Raw genomic sequence first — 24,075 nt, 5'->3', positions numbered from 1 at the left:
TATAATTTTCAAATTTTTACCCTAACCTCACTCTTCTTCCACTCAACCTCATCAACGACTCCATCACTGCTGCCGCTACTGTGCCTGTTCTTTTCCTCTGATCAGATCCGCTGATCTGGTGTTGGCGTGTTGCTGCTACTGCTGCTCAGCTGCTCCTCAGATCCTTAATCACATTAAGAAAATTTTCTCCTCTCTCTCAAGTTCATATTTTTGTTTTTTGTCTTTGCCATATTGCTGATTGTTCTGCCTTAGCCCTCTGCCCTTTGCGTTCTTTTTTTTTTTCTTTTTTTTTTTTTTTTTAATGAACTGTGGTGTGTGTTGTGTTTGTGAGTTGTGGCTATTTATGTACTGGTTTGTTGTTTGGATTGTAGGATAGTTTGTGGATTGACTACTGTGTAATTAACTAATGGTTGCTTTTTGCCTTTTTGTGTGAACCGGTTGCTTGTGTTAGCGTTTGTGTTTATAACCCTTTTTTTTTTTTTTGGGTTTTGGTTTTATCTCTAATAAAGACATAAAGTGGGACCATTACACTAGGACAGTAGGACTTGGACGTTTTTTTTTTTGAGAAACTATAGGACTAGGACGTTAGTAATGAATTGTGATTGTGAGAGTAGTGTTTGGCAGTGAGTAATGACTGTTTTGTGAATATTGTAATTGTGAATTTGTGGGACTAGTCATTGGTAAGTGACGTTTTTGTGAGACCAAAATCTTTGATCCGAGGGTTTTGGTTTTATCAAAAACTTTTTTTTTATGATTTTGTCATTTTGTGTGATGTGATTAATATTAGTAATATATATGAATTTGTGAACTTTATTTTTGTTACTTTGTAAGATGTAGCTAATATTAGTAATATATATAAACTTGTGCTTGTTTGTTTGTGATAAATGTGTTAAAATGTTTAAGAAACACTTATTTTGTATGTTATATTTTGTCAATATTTTTATAATATCAAATGTTTAAGAAACACTTATTTTATATGTAGTAATTTGTTAAATATAAAATAAATATTAATTTTTATTTTCATAAAAAAAAAATTTGTTTTAAGCTTTGACCCCAAGGTTTAAATCCGGGTTCCGTACCTAAGAAAAAGGGAGATGATCCTCATTGAACAAATATGAAAGAAGAACAAATGATTATATCAAAACTGGCCTCTTCGCCTGTATGGTTTAAGCAAGTAAGGGCCACCAGACTCACTTCTTATCGTCGATACTGACAATAGACAAGAATAGTGGGTAAAAAATAACCTCAAGACAATTATATGTTTATAATCACATTTTATATATATATATATATATATATATATATATATATATAATATGTTTGTAATTATCGTTCATGTAAAGTCTACACAATTGTATAAATATACAATGTTGTGCACATTTAATATTTAGTCTATAATGTAAAATATAAATAGGAATATAAAACTTAATTCAATGCAACTAGAGATCCCTTTTTCCATGAAGCTTCTGCAATACAATTAAAATCTTCCAAACTAAAGTGTCCCCACACGTCTTGACAACGCGAAATGCATGTACAAACCTCTTTATTACCATCATTTTTCTTGGTAAGTGTTTTGCAAATGGCTAGATTTAATTTTATTTAAAATTTGAAATACCAAATTTTAAATACATTAAAATGATTACCCAAGTGGGTTACTATAATAAATACATTAAAATGATTAAGATAATTTAATTGAAATGAAATTCTATTTAGAAAATTTCAAATTTTTAAAACACTGCTTTGATTAGAATTTTATTACCAAAAGTTTCCATGTTTTATTTTAAGTTATTTGAATTACCTATCATAATTTTTGGGTTTGATAAAATTTCAGTCTTATACAGTATGCTACTGTCAAATAACTTGAAGGTATTTTTTTTTCCATTATCTATCTTATTGTTTAATTTTCATTGATATTAGTGAAGGTTTTTTCTTTAATTTACATATGAGTCTTAATTAAATTATGCTTTGCACAAGCTTACTACTAGTTAAAAAAATATAGCCAATTCTTCCATGGAAAGTATGAACTAAGAATTGATTTACCATTGTTAGTGCAATCCAATATTGACCTTCTCCGTCATATCGAATGTTATCAAGCAAGCCTGGCAGATGATTAATAAATTTTTCTACTCTTCCTTTTTCCTTGCCTTGTATGTGATATTTTCCACACCTTCTCCTGCATTAGTAACCCATTTGGAATAATCAAAACTTTCTCTGTGCGAAACAAAAATTTCAATTGTCATTAATTTTAGTCTTCCAACAATAGAAGTTGTTAGAATAACAACTATAATTCATTGTTTTCTAATGGCTTTAAGCTTTTGGGACTAATAATGATTTATCATAGTATCAAAACAAACAATCTAAGCTTCAATAGTCTGCAACATTTTGCAAATCATGAAAAAGGAAGGCTTTAACGACAGTCGTGGTGGCAACTTATTATAGTCTATTGAGTTCAGACTCTATCAGTCTATCTCCAATTTATCTAATAGACAAAATATTTTAGAAGTAGTGATAATTTATCAGAAGCAAACATGAGGGGTCTAATAAAACAAGTTCTTCAAGACTGAGAATTGGCAAACATACATTGGGGTTTCGCAGAAGATCACATAATTCTGATCAGGTGAGACTACTATACCATTGGCAAAGTAGAGGTTGTGGACTAGTACCTTGGTAGTTTTGGTTGCTGGATCATAACTCAAAAGTCCACCATTGGGCTTACCTTCCAAAATTTCCCAATTGGACTTACTTAAACTATATTTATATGAAGCATCTGTGAAATAAATTATGCCATTGTGTGCTACATTTACAGCGTCTGTCAATTTGAATTTTTGTCCATCAGCTTCATCTATCAGCAGCTCCACCACACCGTCTTCTGTCACATTTAGGAGGCCCTGTTAAACATTACTTTTCATTAATATAAAACACCTAATAATCATTGGTTCCTGAGGACTAAGGAGCACTTAACAAGCATGGCAGTTTTTCTGTAACTTGTGCTAAAATTATAAAACAGAGATTAATTACATTAATTTGTTGAGTACTGTTATAGATATTACATTTTTTAATAATTTTTTATAATCAATTGTTACAAACAAGGGGGGGAGGAATTAAACCCAAGTTCTTCTTATAAAAAAGATTAGGCAATACCATTGAACTAGTAGATTCTTGATCACAAATTATTGAGTTGTTATTTAACTATTACTGGGCTTGGCTTTTTTGGAGTACTATGGTATTAATAACACTCCAACTTCGTCCTAATAAGTTATAGGGTAAATTGCAGATTACACTCCTATAGTTTGAGGGTGTTTGGATTTTACACCCTAAAATTCAGAATTTGGATTTTACCCCTTGAAATTTGGGGGAGTTTGGATTTACACCCTAACGTTTCAAAATTTGGATTTTAACTCCTAAAATTTGGGGGTGTTTCAATTTTACACCCCTAAATTCTAAAGCTTCAGGGTGTAAAACTCAAATAACTCCAAACTTTAAAAAGTAAAATCCAAACACCTTTAAAATATAGAGTGTAAAATACAAATTGTAAAATTTCAATGTGTAAAATCCAAACACTTCTAAATTTTAAGGAGTAAAATCCAAACACTCTCAAACTTTAGAGAGTAAAATTCAAATTCTAAAATTTCAGAATGTAAAATCCAAACATCCCTAAATGTTAGACATGTAATTTGCAATTTACCCAAAGTTATATGGACCTAAAGAATTTATATTTGAACAAAAAATTTTAATTTTTGTAGGAACATTAAACAATATGAGAAAGGTGATGCCTTATTTTATTTTATTCTTTTTAAAAAAACACTATGATATATTTCGTACTGTTTTGGGATTTGGGTAAAATCTAAAAACCATCTATGAGATTTTGATTAAAATAAGGCAGTGCCAAGACTTTTATAAAATATCCAATTTATTTCCTAAGTACAAACAATACTTAAAACCCTACAAGTCTCTTATTTCCCTCTTGACACCTTGTATTAATTGCACCACCTCGTAATGACTGCCTCATGGAAATTATACGCAATGGAGTGTTTGGGTAACCGATAAATTGTAACTAGAGATGGAAAAAAAAGTAGGAGGAACAAGGAAATTTTCAATTGGTGTTAAGTTACATTTATGCTTATGAAAAAAAAAATTATTATAAAAATATGTAATACCTGGCATTAAAAGTAATCCAAACCTTACGGTAGTTTTGTATTTTATCATATTCCTTATATTTATTATATACTTACACATGGGATATTGTTTTTTTTTTTTTTTTGAGATAGTTTCAACTTAAAGAACTGCTACGTCTACAATATTTTTACAACAAATCATAAATTGTTAATTGTTATTGGTTCAAATTTGAATTTAGTACTGAGATTACTTTTTTAACCTAGCGATAACAACCAGTGATAACTTGCCACTTAGGATTTAAAAATGTTATAAAAATGTTATAGACATATCACTTCTCTTCAACCTATGGTGTTTACTTTTGATGATAACTTTTTATTATTTGATCAAAACACCAATCGATTTTTAGTATAAGTAAGAATTAAAACATAAATCTCTTATTTCTTATATATCTATACTGTTATTTAAGGGGCTTTCCTTATTTGAATTCTAATTTTTTTTGTACAAAAATGTCTCTACATTCTTATGTTTAAATAGAGACAAAACTAAAAAACAATCTAGTAAAAATACAACTCTAACACTCACTAAAATATTACCTAAAAAATAGTGTAACTCTCCTTATTATTTTACACACGTGATATTTGAATTTTAGAAAAATAGCACATATGGACTCCAATTGTCACCCGGCACAACAAGCATTGTCATTACTCAGAGAAAATAAATAGCATGTGATGTGGACTCGATCTTCTACAGCCACGTATACGCTTTTATTAGTTTCTTTAAATAGTAAGAGAGGTGATACGTCCACAACATTTTTACAACAAATCATAGGTGGTTAGTTGTTATTGGTTCAAATTTGAACCTAACACTAAGATTACTTTTTTGCCCCAACAATAACAACCAGTAACATCCTGCCACTTAGGATTTGTTGTAAAAATATTGTAAAAATGTTGTGGACATATCATTTCTCAAATAGTAATACAGTACTCGGAGAAACAAGGACTGTTAATAGTTTCTAGCAACGTTTTAACCCAAAAAAAAAATTTCTAGCAACGTGAACAACCTTTTCTACCAAAAAAAAACAAAAAAAACGTGAACAACCTCATCACCTACAAGAGAACGTGAATGGTCTTTATCAAAATAAAGAAGAAGAGAGTTTGGCCAGATTGAAATCAGGTACAAAACTTAAATATATAGTCTAAGTAGGATGCATTTTGTCATTTTAGTTTAAAACATTTTTATAAAATTAATGAAAACTCCATAAAAATAAATAAATACATTAACTAAAATAAATAAATAAATGTCATACGTATGACATTTAAGTTTGTATACAAACTTAACAAAATAAAATAGTCATACTTAGCAACATTGACAATAAATAATAAGAACTAATAATAAACTACCATGTAACGATTTTAAAATATAAAAACTCATAGAAATTGTAAAATTTCATATATTTGCATTTTTTTATGACTCAATATATTCAAGTTTTTTTTATTACATTTTTTTAATTTAAATTCCTTAATAACCCACCTAAAAATAATTCTTAGAGTTACCACTACATATAAGAGGCAGTTAAAACTTGTTAACTCGACTAGTATGAAAAATCATATCTACATACCATTCCTTGTTAAAAAATAAAAATAAATACACATTGATAGTAATCATTCATTGTATGCATAAACTGAATCTTAATTTTTTTCAGCATTTCTTGGTAGTTGAATATATATTTTCATTTCTTTGTTGATTAAAATTTTTTAATTGAATATATATTTTCTAAAATAAAACAACATCAAATACAATAATTGATTCACTTCCTTTTGAAAACAAAAAAAAAAACTAAATTGTAATCTATAAAAATAAAATTAACAGCATACTTTGATCCAGAGAGAAAAATTAACACACGTATCTTATATCTATGGTTATGGTAGATTTATTATTCAAATTTTTTTTTCTTCTAAAGAAATATTAATCATTCAAATTCAAAATTTAAAATAAAACATTATATACTTAGTCTAAGAATAAGTGATCACTGACCTTTTGAGGATCAGCAACGATAAGTTCATTGTTGTGACCAAAAGCGATTCCCAAGGGTCTCCCACCGATGTTGACCCATTTCTCCACAACCGAGTCAGCCGCCGAGTCGTTAACAGTGACTCGGCTGATCCACCCATCAGCACAGCCCGTGTAGATGACTCCGGACTTGGCATCATAAGCTACATCTTCTGGAGCATGTGGTCGTTACGTGCTGGCACGGTTATGACGTGCCGAGTCAACTCGTCAGGTGGCAGAGGAGCCAGGTCGAACGAGTCGAGTTGGTAGAGTAATGACGCCGCTACAATGGGGACCAATACTGTGACTAAGAAAGTGAAGGGCCATGAGCTTTTTTGTTTGGTAAAAGTGTCTTTAGAGGGTCTGGGTAGGGAAGCTGAGTTGGAGTTTTTCGACCCGTACCATAGTTTGTGGAACTCGGTGATTGACTTTGTTCTGTTTCATCTAAAAATAAGAGCTCCATTCAGGGATGTACACCTAAATTTTCTTGCAAGCTGTGAATATTAAGTTATTATATTTAAAATTTACTATTCATGAGTTTGTAAATTGAAATAATATCCATTATTCAAATTTTCTGCTTTTCTCCCCCCTTTCCTAACTCACTTTATATTTATATTATTATATTATTATTTGATGGGATGGTTTATATTATTTTAATAAATTATATATAAAAATTAAAATTAAAATTAAAATATTAGGTAAGTTGTAAAATAAAATAGTAAAATAAATAAAGTAATATTTTAAAATATAAAATAGAGTTTTTTTTTATCATTGGATACTAGTGCTCTAATACGATAGATTGGTAAGTTTAATCAGTAAAATTTAGAAAATATTACTTCAATCGGTAAGGTTTGTTGTGATCAAACAAGTAATCATATGTTTGTAATACTATCATGTCTAAAAAATGAAAATAAAACTGGTAAATATCTTGTTATTGAACAAATATATTTATAATTCAAACTCATCTATTATCTTAACCTAATGATAATCCTTTTGGATGGTTAAAATAAAAACATGAAAAATAACGTCAAATTAGTTTTTTTTAGATAGTCCCAACTCCCAACGTCAAATTAGTTACTAACAAAAATTTTAGGTGGAACCCCTTGGGACCTACCCATATCAAATCAACAAATAAAGAAAACAATATCAAATCATAAACTCGGCTTTGTGCTTACATATTTGGCGTTGCTGTCAGTCCTCAACCCCATTTAAAAATCATAAACTTGGCTTTGGAGTAACATGGTTGGCTTCATCCAAAGTAACATTTATTGGCAACCTTTCGAGTACATCTAGGGCTCCACCCTATGAATTAACTACAGTATTAACTTGTGTTCATTTTTTTTTCCCTGCTTATGTTTAAATATTGATGATATTTGTTTTGTTTGTAGAATATCCGTTCCAGCCAAAAGGTACATTAAAAAAAAAAACTTTATATTTATCATATGATTCATGTCACATCATCAGAGTTTTCATCTTAATTTTGAATAAAAGTTTCACTAATTACTTAATCAAAAAAAAAAAAAGTTTCTCTAATCTAATCTGTTGCACAACAATACAAGCGAGCAACCAACTGTGCTTTTAATTTCTTCATTAAAAAAAAAGGGTACTATTAATTTTTTTTGACAAACATTTGAAAAAAGTGTACTGTTAATGAGGAAGACTTGTGTGTGTACATATATATATATATATATATATATATACACACATTGTGTAACTTTAAATAATGTTACACCACTCAATAATTTTATTAAATTTATATTTTGAAAATTCAACTGTTGAACTATATGTTCTCAACAAACACGCCAATTTTCATGTCAATCAGATGTAATTTATCATTCGATCTATAAATTTATCTTTTATGCACTATTTTAAACATTGTTTAAAGATATATATATATATATATATATATTTTAAATTGAGTCTAATTTTGTACCACGTGTACCATTTAATCTAAACTTTTAAATTTTTGTGCCAAGTGAGTTAATTCACACTGGACTCTATATGTATCAGTGTTGGCATTGTGACGAATTATGAGTGTTGTTGTGTTTTGGAATTGTAATTTAAAATCAAAACAAAGACTTAAGATCAGCTTTAAAAATCAAATCTTTTGTGACTTCGACTCCAAAGTCCAACCTCGATCTATCGAGTCTCAATATGAACCTCGACTCTAGCCTCAACCTATCAAGGTTCATGGAACTAGATTCCTAAAAGGCCCAATATTTGTTTCAGCCCAATTCAAGCACAACTTGTTGGGATATAAAAAGATCATTGTATATAAGTTGGCATAAGAGTTTTTTTTTTTTTTTTTGAGAGGAGAGAAAGCTATGTTTATGAGTCTAGGATTTTGTAACCAACATTATCTCAATTTCACCATACCCAAGCTATTAAAGTAGACCTGAAGATTAGCTGGTGAAGAAGTTGAACCATTATCTACCATAGACTTGTTTTTGTGAAGAAAACCTTCAAGAGATTCTTGGAGGTCATGTCGAAAGTTCAAGTCGTGGTCACAAGTGCCTCATCTATGGGAGCAATTCATATGTTAAAAAGTCCAAATGTTCTAGTGCAATGAATTTTTTTTTTTCTTTAAGTTGTCTATAGGTCAACAGAGTCCAAGCAAATGATTTCCCTTCATTGTAAAACTTCTCTAATCATGGTAAATTTACTTCATTGGGAAAAGGTTACAATTTTTTTATACATACACCACACTGATTTTTTTCCCCATATTTTTGTCCCCCCAGATATAAGATCTTGGCTCTATCCCTATGCATAATCCCTTTTTCACATGTAACTGAATATCTGAGTTCATGTCTTTAGTTTGTATCATTTCCTTCCTTTTAGCTTAAGAATGCTTAAGGAAAACCTCAATTAATTTGGAAACAAAATGAACTAGACATAGGTGACCAATCATACATAGAAAGCCCATAATTTATTTCTACTCTTAAAAAGTGAGGAAAAAAAAATCATTACACATCTCTCCAAGTGTCTATATAAGTCATACATCACACAAGCGGAACTAGACCCCATAATGATATATACTGTACTTTTGAAATATAAGGATAAACAATTCAAATTTTGCATAATTTGGTATTATATCATAATTTGAGCAAAGAGCCTTCAACTTACTTCCTTTCATACTAGTGGAAGGGAAAAGTCCAAAAATTGAAGAAGGAAAAAAAAAAAAAACATTATAATCCTCTCAAAATAGATCAACCAACACCACCATGTAAACATTACACTTGTCATCAGGATGCCAAATGAAGGTCATGGATAGGATTACCAAAGAAATCTGAAGTGAAATTTTTTATATTAGAATTGAGATGAAACTAAAAGATCTAAACCACCAATCCACATACATCTACAAATCAGCAAAGAAACTCTTTGAACTCTACTAAAATCGATTCCTTTAGTTGCACTTTTTCTCTTGATACCTGAAAGATTCAAACATCAAAATCAAATACACACATAGATTCCCCCCTCTAATTAAACAGTGCCATTTTAATCCCATTAATATATATTGATATGTGATATTCCCTCAAAACGGTTAATAAACAAAGGATCAAAAGGTGATAAACGATCCATAGTAATAACATTTGAAAAGAAAAATTAGATTGATTATATGAAAAAATTGATGAAAAAATTGATCATTTACGAGGACCAAAGCGGAGTTGTTTCAGATGCAATGAAAAACACAATAAGCAGAATCCAAATTATAAACCATGCGTTGGTTACAGATTCTATTGCAAAGTCAAATGTTTATTCCTAGTGAATGAATGTACTTGTCATTAATGCATATGTACTAGTAGCAATAATTTGTTCCATATCTCAAGGTAAGATCATTGTGTAGAAAGCACAAAGAAATATTAATTTTAATTTAGTTTTATTTAATTTTGACAATCAATTGTACTTCATTTTAAGTCTTAAAAGTTAATTAGATTGTTTCAGAAGGTGATTTTTATAAATCAAACAATGGGATTTCACAAGTCAATTAGAATTAGAATTTCATAAGTCAAATAGAATTATGACTTTCACATAGTAATCAATAATTTTTTTTTTTTTTTTTTGATAAGTGACAGTAATCTATATTGTACTCCTTTGGAGACAATTTTACAATTTTGCTTTTGATTAATAAAAATTTCTCTTGGAAAATTCTTAACGGTCTACTATTGACTCCCGCCGATAGTTGCTTACTCCTAGGTCTTCTATCTTGCTTGTTATCGACTCCAAACAACCCTAGGTGTTAACTCCTAGGTGATTTTTATTGTTCCCATTATTCCAATTTTCGTGGCTTTAAGATTTAGTTTTGTCCTATGTCATAACACCTAAGCCAGTTATGTTGAATTAACAAGTGGCAAGCAAACAAACACTCATTTGGGGATTAATTGAGCTTTTTCTACAGCCAAAAGAATACAAGGGGTACATGAAGCTTTAAACTACAGCCCCATCCATTGCCAAGTTGCCCACTAAAATGTGATTAGAACAAGATTATTCAAGAAATTATTATTTTGTCACTTATAAAAAAAAGAAATTATTATTTTGTCAAACTATGGTAAATAAATAGTTTTATACATATCTTCAAATGAATTGGTTTAAAAGCATTCCAATGAAATAATCTTCAGTGAAAATGATTAAGGGTTTTCTCAAAATATGAAGGATGTGAGATATTTTTTCACATAAAATTCCTTAAAAGACAAGGTGTACCTTTGTTAATATTTGGATCACTAATTTCCTAGTCCATCTTAACACTATCATGGTTACCACAGTAGCTTGACTTGTTAGACTTTTTTCCAGAACCTCACAATAAATCAATTAAATCTCAATCTTTTAGGCATGAGGCTGGATATATAATGGTTTTTTTTTTTGCATAAAATCATCATGAATGCTATTCCAATTAGATGTTTGTGTAGTTTGAGGCATGGCCCTTTCCTCTGTGTTTGATTGAGTTAAGTAGTTCAAAGTGTTTTCTGGTTTGGCCATGTTCCTCATTCGGTTCAGGTTATCTCTCTGTTTCTTTATGTAGAATTTGTGTACCTTCTTTATTTAAAGTTATGTCATTCATTCAAAAGACTAAAAATAATAATCAAAATCCCGTTGTTGCATTAAAGAAATTCAGAGTTGATGGTTGCTCATAATACAAAGAAAATATTGCAACATATAAATATATATTATTTTGCTAGGTAAGTTACACATGCATCTCCTAGGTGTTAAGCCCCTATCTCAACTTCCACCTACTCTATCAAATATATATTTATAAAAGTTAAAATATAGAGGTTTGCAATAAAATGTAGTCTTTTGACATTAATTTTTTTTAAATAAAAAACAACCACAAAGTGGTGGCAACAAATTGAACAATGAGGGAAATGCAACCGTTTGACCAATGCTCTTAAACAATCTCAAGAAACTGACCTTGTTCCCCCAAAAATATTGACTCAAGAAAATGCCCCAATCATGAGTTGTCAGTAAAAAAAATATCTCATGGATTTAATTACTGTTAGCATTCACACCACGTGTAATACACAACCATTTGAAGCACCAACAATAATAACATTTACTGAATTCTCTACAGGTCTCACATCATTGTATAGACATATTATGAGAGAGAGAGAGAGATTCACACCTTCAATTTATGTTCATGTGCTATACTGCCAAGAAACTTTAAGTTGTGGGAAAATGCTACAAGACAAAGACATATATTAAAAAACTTGGTATAGTGATTAATAGCAACTAGTCCAAAAAAAGAATAGTGAGGATAAAGAAGAGGGATACCAATAACAATATTTACAACTTACACTAAAATATGACATGTACTGGCACTAATTATCAACACAACCTTATACTTATATAGGCAATAGATACACCAAAATGAAAGTGTCAGCATTTGAAGCATTCCCATTATTGATAGGTTCATAAGAAAAAAAAAACTATTTGGTGAAAATTCAACTAATACATCTGTAGATAATTTTCTTTATTAGTAATTTACATGTGCACTTGGTCTTATAATAGATACAACCAAATGAAAGTGCCACATAATTTTTTATTTCTTATTTTTTAAAAAGATAATGATTGCACATGTACCTATAATCTTAAATTGACAACCACACCCGTCACTCTTTTATATATATATATAAAAGTAGTGCTTCACTTACCAAACAAACAACCGTGGCGTTGTAGAGTGCATTACAGGTATAATAAAATTATTGAGACAAAAAAATTCAAAAAATAGGTCTCCCAATTTTATCTCTACAAGAAATGCAGCACTTCTCAATTGATTTCAATTGCTATTACTTCAATCTTAATTAGTGCTTGTCAATTATAACAAATTATAAAATTGTTGAAATTTAATAGGTGCCCACTTCCCATGTGTTTGCTGCATCCCTTGAAATAGCAAACAACTAAATAGTGGGACTTGGGACTTTACTAGCGTTAACACTTATTGCTTCAAGCACCACTTTGTTTCTATGGATCCAATAGGCCAAAGAGTGAGGGAAAAGATGATAGGAATAGAGTTCCCAATTCCCACTAGCCATTAAGCTTCTATGAGAATAGATCCCATGCATTCAGTCTTATGAACAAACTTAGTAATCCCAATACTTTTCAACTGAAAATCACCTTCCCTTGGCTACCTCTCCCAAGTTTCCAACAATTGAGTAGTCTTATGATGAAATCTGTTATGTCCGTTCTTTTCTAGTAAGACCTAGCATGGATTTATTATGTCAAAAATAATGAAATATCACTAGAAGAGCCAAAATCTCAACAAAAACCAATCTCAATTTTTTTGGCAAAGAAAATTAAGATAAATAACACGTACAAGGCATATCACTTACCTTATGTTTTAAATCTATTTTGCTCATTAGGCAGGGTTCACAAGTTTCAAGAATTTCATTTATCTTGTCCAATATAATGGAACATCGAAAAATATCTTAACTTAACAAGATTGGTTGACACTAGTCAAGCAGACCAAATATCATTTTGGACTAAAAGAATCAAATTATTGTCTCAATATTTGAATTATAAAACATGAAAATATTCTTAGTACTTCAAAAGCTAGAAGAACTTCCAAAGATGCCATCCTGAACATAACATTAATAAGTTACCTACCTTTATAGCCGTAGAAGTGTAATTATCTTGATGACCGGAACATAGGTATAGTCCATTGTAACAGTTGCTCCACATTCTTAGTCAAACATATAAATAAATAAAGATTTGAAACAATTAATTATTGCAAATGGAATTAAATTTCCAAATCATAATTGACTGAATAATAAAATTTTAGTTCATGCCATAGCAGAGGAGCTTACTTTTCACAGTACAATCCAACATGTCTCCTTAAGTGATGAAGTTGACCTAGGCAACAGAAAGGGAAAAAGAATGGATTTTTGTAGCTATCAAATGCAATCAAACGGAAGGAAAAATTAATTAAAGAGATTTTCAAAGTAGAGTATGTACTTTGAGCTGATCCTCCCATTCTTGAATATTCACCAGAACAACAGTAAAGCACGGGATCAGCAAAACAACCTCTGTACAGTGATTCCTCAGAGGTTTGGAACTCTCTTGAACCAAAAAAAAGCAACAGAAATAATCCTTTAGACTAATAGGGCCTTTCAAGATTTTATTACGATAAGCATTACATGATTCAGCTTGCCTTCATAGACCTAAAGCATTTTAGTGTCTAAGGGTTGAACCTGAAATACCTAATCTACTTAACATTAAATTTAAAATCATTATAACAGAATACATAAAAATATATATATATATATATATATAACTTGAAAAAAAAATATATAATTACACAGAACATAGAAATCTCAATCTACGTCTGGCTTTTAACTAATAAAGGATATGATTCTTAATTGTTGCAGGAGATTTCTTAAAATTTACATTTTCTTACTCTTTCTATCCAAATCTACATGTTCTCAATGGTAAAACCACATTAGAAAAAAAAGCAAATGGAGAAGAATAGTCATCATAGGAGCAAAGAATTAATTAGAAAAAAAAGTACTTTAGTTAGAAGATTCAGGTTTGGAAACAAGTGAATTCAGGTTTGAATGCACACATTTGTTGTAGTTTGTTTGGCGATATAGAAAATAAGTACGCAAAAAAACTTAAGGAGAATTATAGATGAGGATTACTTTTTTACAAATGAATTACTATATTTAAGTAACAAACCATACAAATAGCACAACACTAGCAGCTAAAAGCTACAACACCTAACAACACAAATAGAGCCAGCAGCAAATGAAATAGTAACTGCATCTAAACTTGCAAATAATCAGACAAGAAGCCCACAATTATGGCCATCATAAAAAATACAGAAATTCCCAATTAACATAAGACTATTCAGTAAGAAAATTTTGACTCTTCGCATAAGGAGGATAATCTCATTAGATTTGACAATGCCATTGAATACAGGACGTTTCTTTGAAGCCAAACATAATAAACCAATATAGACCAAGCAAGTTTGCATATGATGCATATAAAATTTTGAACCTTCAACTTATCTGTATCCTACAAAACCACTTAATGTATGCTAATATATACCTGGTATATTATTAGACACCATGACTTAACTTACTCCCAAAGCCTCTTTGAGAAAGGATACTCAAACTCAACAAACAAGTGATGATTCCTACTCACAAGGTAGATCCTGCGGAAGACGCATAACATGTCACCTTCATCATTTTAACAGCCTCATGTGGAATATCTAGTTCTCTAAGCAAGACAACAAAATAATAATGGAAAGTTAGCAATAATAAATGAATTCCAGATCAGTTTCTACCTCTTCACTTCAGGAAATTTGGTCCATATTTACTCCCAATCTGATTTACAGCAGATGAACAGAACTACAAAGTTTAGCAATTTCTTCTAAATATGATTTAATCTCACTACGTGCTACTCACAACATGCTCAAAGCATTATCTATTATTCTTTAATTAGAAGGAAAAATGCAACTGCACCTTAAATTAAATCAAACATTGAAGGAAATTAAACAACTCCATACCAAAAATGAAATCAGGATAGCTTTCTTTGCATCATAATATAGTGATACTCTCTATACCATCGCTCCACATTCATATATCAAAACATAAAGATTGGATAAATAGTAAGAGATCTTATTAAGTCTGTACCTTCAAGTTGACTTAGAGCTCACCCAACTTCTATATATAAGCTCAATATTATCTTGTAATGAGGCACAATTCTCCACAACTCAATATTTCTATGTCTTCCAAACTTACCCTGCCAAGACTCAAACAACTCAATAACCTTCTGAGGCATAACCCAATGAATTCCAAATAGGCAAAACACCAACGACCACCAAATTAGAGGAGTAAAAAAACGTTAGAAATTAAGTCTTTTTTACTAGAGATTAAGTCTTTTTTCCTACACACTCTCCTCGATTGGAGTGTGGTTTTTTGTCATTTTTCTTATTCTTCCCTTCCCGTTTTACTTGATCGTTGTAATCTTGGTTATTGATTTATGCCCCCATAGTACATTCCCAATGTACTCGGGTTGGCTGTTCTTCATTTTTTAATAAAATTTTCGTTACTTATCAAAAAAAAAAAATATTATCTTGTATCTTCATTCAAGTTGAACTCAAGTATTTCGGTTTTCGGTCAAAAAGTAACAATATACGGATTCAGCATACATAGCAAATGCATATTATAAAAACCATCATAGAATCCAGTACATTTAAATTTTAAGCATTGCATTCACCAAAGCAACAAAAAATGGACATGAAAAAACAAAAGCGAAATTGAATAACATGAAATCAAAAAAGTGAGAAATCAGGCCTTACTGTCAACAACAGAGGTCTTGAGCTGTTTCAAAACATTGAAGGTTTAGAGCTCCGCTCTCTGCTGGGCTTTGCTGTCAGAGACAAATTCTTCTTCGCTTTTGGAGTCCTGTTCCAGCAAGTATGTAATTTCTTCCATTGTTAAGAACCCTGTGATCTGAATCTGAAGTAGAAGAAGTGGAGGAAACAGGTAGAAAAGGTCGGAGCTCAGTGTCATTCGGAATCGAGGAAGACCCACAACCATTCATAGCACATGGAAGCGGCAAGCAAATAACATCTGAATTCTGAGGATAGCAGGTGCATTCTACATTGACCCCGATCCATTTTACGATATCACAAGAAACTTTATGGGTGTCTCCGATTATACGTATAACCTTAACTTCAATGTGATACTGCTCAGATAGTTCTAGTTTATTCAATTGCCAAAGGGGTACAGAAAATAAGCACAGTTCCTCTGAAGCTCCCTCCTCAATATAGGGATTTTTTGTATATAGTTCACAACCATTGATGAAAATGTGAACGTCACAATGTTGGCATGTATGTGCCTCCACCGATTGAAAAGCAATACAGATGACTAATTTTGAAATTTTTTCACCAACCCAGAAGGATACAGAATTTCCAAAACTCTGATGGTTGAATTTCAAGCACTTTGGAATCTCTGTTGCTGGTAGTTTAAGAAAGGCATCCATTGATATGTGGCTTCTTGCACCTTCATGGACTCTATTCGGTAAAATCCCTAGAATTTCTCCAAACTGTTTACATTAAGCAAATACAGGAAATTGAAGTTTAGAAAAGTAATATTAAAAAAAAAAAAAGTGATTATTTATTACCTAAACATAAAGGGAGAGGGAGAGAGACCTCACCTGAATCAATAATCTGCTTGATGATTGTAGATCCAACGACGGGCATTTGAATACCTCCACATCTCTTACAGATACTGGAAGAGTTGGAATTTCCCGAAGCTGCTTACAATTATGTATATGAATAGTTTCTAATCTAGCTATTCCGCTAATGCTTTGGCCAATACTAATAATATTGCAATGATGTATATCAAGACTGCGCAATAGGGGGAAGTAATGACAATCTAATTCAGCTATATCTCCATCATAATATTTGAGTTCCAGTCGTGTCAGGCTCAGAAACCCATATCCCGAAAAGCCATCAAAGGAATTGGCAGTGGGAATATCTATTTCCTCAAGCAGTTGCAATTTATTGGAGCTAAATTTATGCAGAAAATTCCCCAGGTTTTTAGGGTTAGATAAAGTAAGCCACATAAGCTCTTTGCTGAGATGCGTTAATGATGAAGGCCATTCTCTAATACCACTATTAGTCAATTCTAAATACTGCAAACATTTCATTTCTGGGTGAATATCAGGAAACTTCTCAAGCCTTTCGCATTGATTTAGATATAAGCGAATAAGGGATCTCAGCTGGAGGCAGCTTGGAAGAATCTCAAGTTTTCTGCAGCTTTTGAGGTTCCACCTTTCAAGCTTATGAAGATCTCCAACTGACTTATGAACCTCTATTAAGTTTTCACAAAAAGCAATGTCCAATGACACTAAGTTTGGGGCGCATATAGCAGGAAACTTCTCAAGCCTTTCGCAGTGCCGTAGAACAAAACTTTTAAGGGACTTCAGCTTGGGGAGGCTTGGAAGAATCTCAAGGTTTCTGCATTTGTCGAGGTTCCACGTTTCAAGCTTATCAAGATATCCAACCGACTCATCAACCTCTATTAAATTGTCACAGCCACTCATGTCCAAATTCTTTAAGTTTGGGGCACATAATAAGGACGGTAATTTTGTAGTGAATTTACACTGACTGAGCTTGATATTTTTCAAATTTTCAAACGCGCGGTCCTACAGGAAAAAAGAAACATTAAAAGAAATCAAAATTCATCATTTCAAAAAGAAAAAAAAAATCAAAATTCATATATACTAATACTCATACCTGTTTTAATAGTTTCCCCAATCTATTCTGAGTATTCGGCATATTCAGCACAACAAGATTGTGAGGGTAAAATTTTAACGGCAAGAGAAAATCATATTCTGGCCACTGAAGCAATCTTAACTCATTGGGGAGATATTTAAGCCCTTTAGTAATTCGTATATTCTCAACTAAGAGAAATTTGAGATTTCTCATATTTTTGAAAGTATTTGCTTTCAAGTTCACTGTTCTTGGTTTTGATGAATGCCACATTATGCCTCGAATTTTATTCGACCCCTAGATAGAAGAAAGAATTAGTTTCACTTCATAATAGAATTTGACAAAAGTATAATGTTTTTAAAACTTTAAAGGAAACATATGTAGGTAAAATTATATTTTTTGCAATATTGAACAGGAAAAAAAATCAATAAAAAATATTTGGGAAAAAAAAGGTGGAGCAAAAGAACTTATACCATGTTTTCAGTAAGCAATTTATAAGCATCTTCATAACACCATATCCTGCTACGATTTTCAAGATCTTCAGATTCTCGTTCAACGATTTCTCTACCCATTTGTTGTAGCAAGTCATGCATATGCAATTTGCCCCATTCGTCAACAGTTATGAGACACTTTTCAATGAGTCTACTAACATCCAATCTTGGAAATAATTTGCAAGCATCTAATATATTCACAACTTCGTCCATTTCAAATCCCTTAAAAAAACATGCTATATCAAGAAAAGTATCCATTTCTCTTTTTTCCAATCCATCATAACTTATCTTAAGTTTATCTATAATTTTTCCATGTGGAATCTTTTTATACTTTTCAGATGCACATGTCCATTGATCTTTACTTTTGTTGTACAAATCAGAGCCCATTATTTCTAGAGCTAATGGAAGGCCATCGGCGTAAGATATAATTTGCTCTGCAAGATTTGAATATTCTTGCTCAGGTTCATTTTTTCGGAAGGCGTGCATATTGAAAAGATCACGAGCTTCAGATGAATTCAATTCTTCTACCTTATAAATGCTTATTTGATGATCTTTTCCAAGATTGTCTAGCACTTTTTTGTCTCTTGTTGTTATAATGACTCTACTTCCTGAAGCAAACCAATTACAATCTCCAAGCAAATTTTCTATCTCTTTTGATTGATCCACATCATCAAGAATTAAAAGAACTTTCTTATTGCGGAGGATTTCTTTTATCATAGTGATTCCTTCGCGTACACTATTCACCCTATCATTTCTACCTCGTAAGAACTTAGAAAGAAGTGTCTCTTGTAATTGGGTAATGCCAACAATTGTCTCTGATTTTTCTCTAACACCTTCTAGAAAGAAGCTTCCTTCAAAATGATCAAAAATTCTATTATAAACAACCATTGAGATTGTAGTCTTACCCACTCCACCAAGACCATGAATTCCTACCATGCAAACACCATTGGACTCCATATCTAAAAGAGATTCTATGGCTTTCGCTCGAGAATCTACCCCAACTAGAAATTTAGCAACAGATAATTGCATGTGATTTGATTTTATACTTGATATCTCTTTAACAATTCTTTGGATAAATTCAAATTCATATTCATTGCAACTGCAAAATCACAAAGCATTAAAAACAAATAATGAGTTTTAGTCACAATAAATATAAATATGCAGATCAACTAAGTTAAATATATTCTATTTTGTGCATTAAAATTGACATACTTTTAATTGGAGTAAATGGCATATAATTTAAAGGACTGATTGATAACTATCATCAACTTTAACACGTTTATTATTCTTTTTTGTTAGGAAATTAGAATTAGGCTTTTAGCAAAAAATTGCACAGAAACTCCCATTAGGTTAGGAAACCAACTTATTGGAAACTCACTTACAATAAATTAACAAAATGAGATTAAGAAATTTTGGAAAAAATTGCTAAGAATTAAATGGGAGAAACTCTTAATTGTTAACATTATCCGATTAAATTCTTCTATTTCTTTCATTTAATAATAAAAAAAGAAGAAGATAAAAATAAGGATAAAGTTTGGCTATAAACTTGATTGCAGCTTAAAGCTACAACTTCCCCATTTGATTATATTTTCATTTTACATCATTTATGTTTGCAAAATTTTCAGAAAATTAAACATGAAAGGTTATGTCATCAATCAATTGTTTAAATTACAAGTTTTAGTAATAAAAAATAAGTTTATGAATCATATGGTAAATAACAACCAATTGACACAAAATTTGATAGGTATGTTAAGGCATAAAAAACGTGCAACCTAAAACGATTAGATTTTCAAAATATATAATAATATTAATTTTTTTAATGAAACTTGTAGCCTTATGCTACAACCAAGTTTATAACCAAACTTTGTCCTAAAAATAATAGGGATAATTTCACTTCCATCTCTTGAAATTTGGGGAAATGACTTCATCCCAAACCTGAAGGGAAAAAAGACTCCTTCACTTAACGTTTATAGAAATTACCACTCTTCCTTTTTGTTTATATTTATATTAGTAATGAAATAGGCTAAATTTTTATAACAATTTCTTTACAAAAAATTTAACTATAATTGATAAGAAAATAACTAATAAATTTAGAATAAAAATGCAGAAGAAGAGAAGTAAGATTACCCAAAAGAATATATCAAAACCTTTAAAAGTTAAAGTCTCCCTCCACACAAGAGTAGGTATTAATTAAATAATACATACCCATTCTTGTATTCATGTCCAGACAAGTTGGCTACTTTAGTTAAAGTCTCCCTCCACCTCTTAACCTTCTCCATGTCGTTTTTGAATTTTTTCTCATGGTCATCTAGTGCTATCCCAAACTTTCCATCATTTTTTCCAACTTCCGATGGAGTCACTTTGTAGAAAATTGGATAAACCATCCGGATCCGTCCGGTAGTTTTACACTCAAAAATCTTGACAAGTTCATCCAAACACCAAGTAGAAGATGCATAATTTTCAGAAAATACAACGATTGAAATCATTGACATTTCGATGGTTTTAAGAAGTTCCTTTGAAATCTCTTCTCCCCTCTCAAGATTGTTATCAATGAAGGTGTTCAAGCCTCTGTCACGCAAAGCGTTGTATAAATAGCCTGTAAAACCATAACGCGTGTCTTCACCTCGAAAACTCAAAAAGATATCATAGCTCCATCGGCGAGTGGAAGAAGAAGAGGAGGTTAATTCTTCTTCAGTTGGGAAAGCCATCAGTATGATCTGTTAACTGAAGATTGAAAAAGATCTAACAAGAGGAGTAGAAGAAGGAAAGAAATATCAAATTAAGATGGAATGAAATGGGAATTATATATAAGAGATGAGTGAATTCGGTGCAATTTGAAAGGTTTTGAAAGTGATTGAGAAATGGTTAACAGAATGATGATTTTCAAGAAAGTGTGCTGGAATAGAATTGAACTAGAAATTTGGAATTGATCGTGTGAGATAGAGGGAGAGCTTCTTGAATGCTTTGGAGTAGTCGAAGTGATAGAGAAGAAAAGAAAAAAGAAAAGTGAGGATAGAGCTCAGACGAAGTGCTAGAAAGGAAAAGTGAAGATAGAGACCAGGGAAAGGTGTGGAGGAAAAAAAAAAAGAGGGAAAAATACAAAATAAATGCGTGGATGAAAAAGAAAAAATAAAATAAAATAAAATAAAGAATAAGAAATTAAAATTGAGTAATATTACTACAATATTTTTACAACAAATCTGAGTTGTTACTAATTAATATTAATGAGAAAAAATATTTAAGTGATTCGTTCAAATTAAAATCAATAATAACTTATTGCATATAATTTATTGTGAAAATATTTTAAAATATTTAAAACGTAATACATTTTATTAAAATGTTATGAATGAAAAAATATTAAAAAAATAAAGAATAAATAAAATAAAAAATATTTAAATAAAATAAAAATATAAAAAATTTATTAAAAAGAGTATTTTAAAAAATAAATAAGTAAAAATAAAATATTATTATTTATTGTCTAAACAATATAAAATTTTAAATAACTGCTGCTCTAAAATAGTCATTTAAGATATCAAAAGTAGCACCGAACAATGGTGCAGTCATGAGTCATAGAGTCAAAAGTGCTACCACACTCATGAGTCATGACTTACCTTTGCTAAAATCAATAAAGTAGAGGTCCGTCCCTTTTCCACGAAGTTTCTGCGATGCAAATTCTCCAACGATGTCCCACACGTTTTTTATTTTCCATAAAGACAAGAAAGTGGGAATCCATCGATTTCCTTCCTTTTCTGAAAATGCGCGTGCCATCTTGTGCTTCTTTCCGACACGTTAATGATGATAAATAATTAAATATCAAGCACCAAGGTTCATGATTGGGTGGGTGCCATTGGTTTTAATGGAAACTGTAGCTTTTACATGAACCAGTGGATGCTCTAAGTAGCCGCTTGGACCAAATGCTAAGACCATTGCCTGAGAGATCACCTGAACCCTTTGAGTTTACCATTCAATTTGACAACTTCAATTCTATAATTAAAACAAATCCAATTTATTTATACAAAATTTCTAGCTCAAACTCGCTTAATATCATGGCTTAACGCCCCCAACAAGACCCAGATATCAAAAGTAAAAAAGAAATCCTCAAAATATTAAGAGATAATAAAAACCCAATAATTCAACTCTTTGAATTCCAAGATTGAAGCTTTATGATTGAAAACATGGAAATCAAGGCGGAAATGGAAACAAATTGAAGAATTAAGAAGAAATTGAAAATGGGTTTTTAGAGTTGTAGCAAAATAACACCAACCTCAATCGCTGTGAAGGCTCCGAGGTACCACGAGGACCTCTCTCTCTCTCTCTCTCTGAGCGTGTGTTTCTGTGTTCTCTCAACTTTCTAATTTGTTTTTGCTGCCCCAACAACAAACCATCCTTCGTTTCTTGTAAAACCCCAAGTATCTCTGATTTTTTTTACATCTTTGCCCTCTTCTTCTTCCTTTAGTTTGAAGAAGCTGACTCGAATTGTGGACCCGGGTTTGGGTTTGGGTTTGGGTGTGACCGCCAGATGAAGATCGGTGGCGACCCAATCGAAGGCCATGATGTCTTCGACTATGGATAGGCCGTGATCTTTGACGGCGCTTTCGTGGCGGGGGTGGATAGTGTAGGATTTGAGGTCTTGCTTGGAGTGGCTGTGGAGGATGCGAGTGAAGTTGAGCGAAGTGGGTTTGATGTGAGGCTCTGTTTAATTGAAATCCAACTTGCTTGAGGTGGTTTGCCTGGGTTCAACTTTCTTGAGAAGGTTTTTTTTTGAGTTTGTGATTTTTTTTTTGTTTTTTTGGTTTGGATTGGTTGTGGTATATTTTTATATTGATTTGGTACTTTAGAGTTTTAGGATTTGATTATTTTGCTGGGTTTGAGAAAATGGTGATTTTGAGCTTTTTAATTTTTTTAATTTTTTTTATATTAATTTCTGGTTTTTTGTTCTTCGTTTTGAGCTTGTGTTCTTGTTGTTCTTGTTTAAGACACACCTAGATCTTAATTAATGTGATTTTTAGTTTTTAATTCTGTTTTTAATTTTTTATATAATTAAAATTAATAAATTAATTTTTTAAATTTCGATATTGGAGTGGCATTTTTTAATACCAAAAAAAAAATTTACTATTATTATTTTAATAGTTCTATCTGCCACGTAGGACTTTGTCATTAAGTCACTAACTAAAAGCGGTGAAAATAAAAGATAGGGATCAAAGTGGGAATCGCATGAAAATATAGAGACGAATATATTGTTTTTGCTCCAAATACATTAGCTAAGTAATTACTTAGATTAATTATTCATATCTAAGTTAAACAATAATATATCATATCATGCAAAGTAGTAAAAAAGTAAAAAACGCAACGATATGATGACTCAGAAAAACCAATAAAACCAACAGTTTCAAGGTAAAAACCTAGAAAGGATTTGATCTAGCTTTCCTTAAGATAAAACAAATCTACTAATAGAGAATTGAATTTTTTACAAAAGATTTAATCCTAAATTTATTTCTACGTGCAAGTTTCGAATCTATAGACTCATTCTCTCTTGGATTTGCAGCACACAAGTACCCATGCTTGTGACTTTGAGATCCCATTCAAAGGTTTCAGATCACGGCTTGTTGATCTTTACAACAACTAGATTCCACTAACACTTGATTACTGATCTTGTTCTGGTAGATCACTGTCAGTCCTTATGATTTTGCCTTATTTATTCGTCGTACT

At 31.1% G+C, this 24,075-nt stretch overlaps 1 protein-coding gene and 1 pseudogene across 5 annotated transcripts; both read right to left on the bottom strand.

Annotated features, from left to right (window-relative positions):
• Positions 1–1,013: 1,013 nt before the first annotated feature.
• On the bottom strand, positions 1,014–6,605 carry LOC142625536 (protein STRICTOSIDINE SYNTHASE-LIKE 7-like; annotated as a pseudogene).
• A 2,486-nt stretch (positions 6,606–9,091) lies between these two features.
• On the bottom strand, positions 9,092–22,289 carry LOC142624521 (TMV resistance protein N-like). Of its 5 annotated transcripts, XM_075798111.1 has the most exons (13): positions 21,978–22,288; positions 20,572–20,962; positions 18,349–19,465; positions 17,900–18,172; positions 16,816–17,808; positions 15,956–16,704; positions 14,939–14,978; positions 14,701–14,806; positions 13,609–13,712; positions 13,461–13,506; positions 13,261–13,336; positions 11,780–11,835; positions 9,093–9,593 (listed from the first exon to the last, which is right to left on the bottom strand). In XM_075798111.1, exons 1-6 carry the CDS (start codon positions 22,132–22,134, stop codon positions 16,030–16,032), a joined length of 3,606 nt encoding a protein of 1,201 aa, XP_075654226.1. In that variant the 5' UTR covers positions 22,135–22,288; the 3' UTR covers positions 9,093–9,593; positions 11,780–11,835; positions 13,261–13,336; positions 13,461–13,506; positions 13,609–13,712; positions 14,701–14,806; positions 14,939–14,978; positions 15,956–16,029. The 5 variants fall into 5 exon arrangements, with proteins under 5 accessions (XP_075654229.1, XP_075654226.1, XP_075654227.1 ...); XM_075798114.1 differs by lacking the exon at positions 14,939–14,978 and having other exon boundaries at positions 9,092–9,593; positions 21,978–22,289; XM_075798112.1 differs by lacking the exons at positions 9,093–9,593; positions 11,780–11,835; positions 13,261–13,336; positions 13,461–13,506; positions 13,609–13,712 and having other exon boundaries at positions 14,288–14,806; positions 14,939–15,002; positions 21,978–22,289.
• Positions 22,290–24,075: the final 1,786 nt, after the last annotated feature.

The sequence above is a fragment of the Castanea sativa genome, chromosome 2 (assembly GCF_040712315.1).
Source record: "Castanea sativa cultivar Marrone di Chiusa Pesio chromosome 2, ASM4071231v1".
Classification (NCBI taxonomy): Eukaryota; Viridiplantae; Streptophyta; class Magnoliopsida; order Fagales; family Fagaceae; genus Castanea; species Castanea sativa.
Note: the sequence above shows the minus strand (reverse complement) of the source record. Positions and strands in the feature narration are given on the sequence as shown.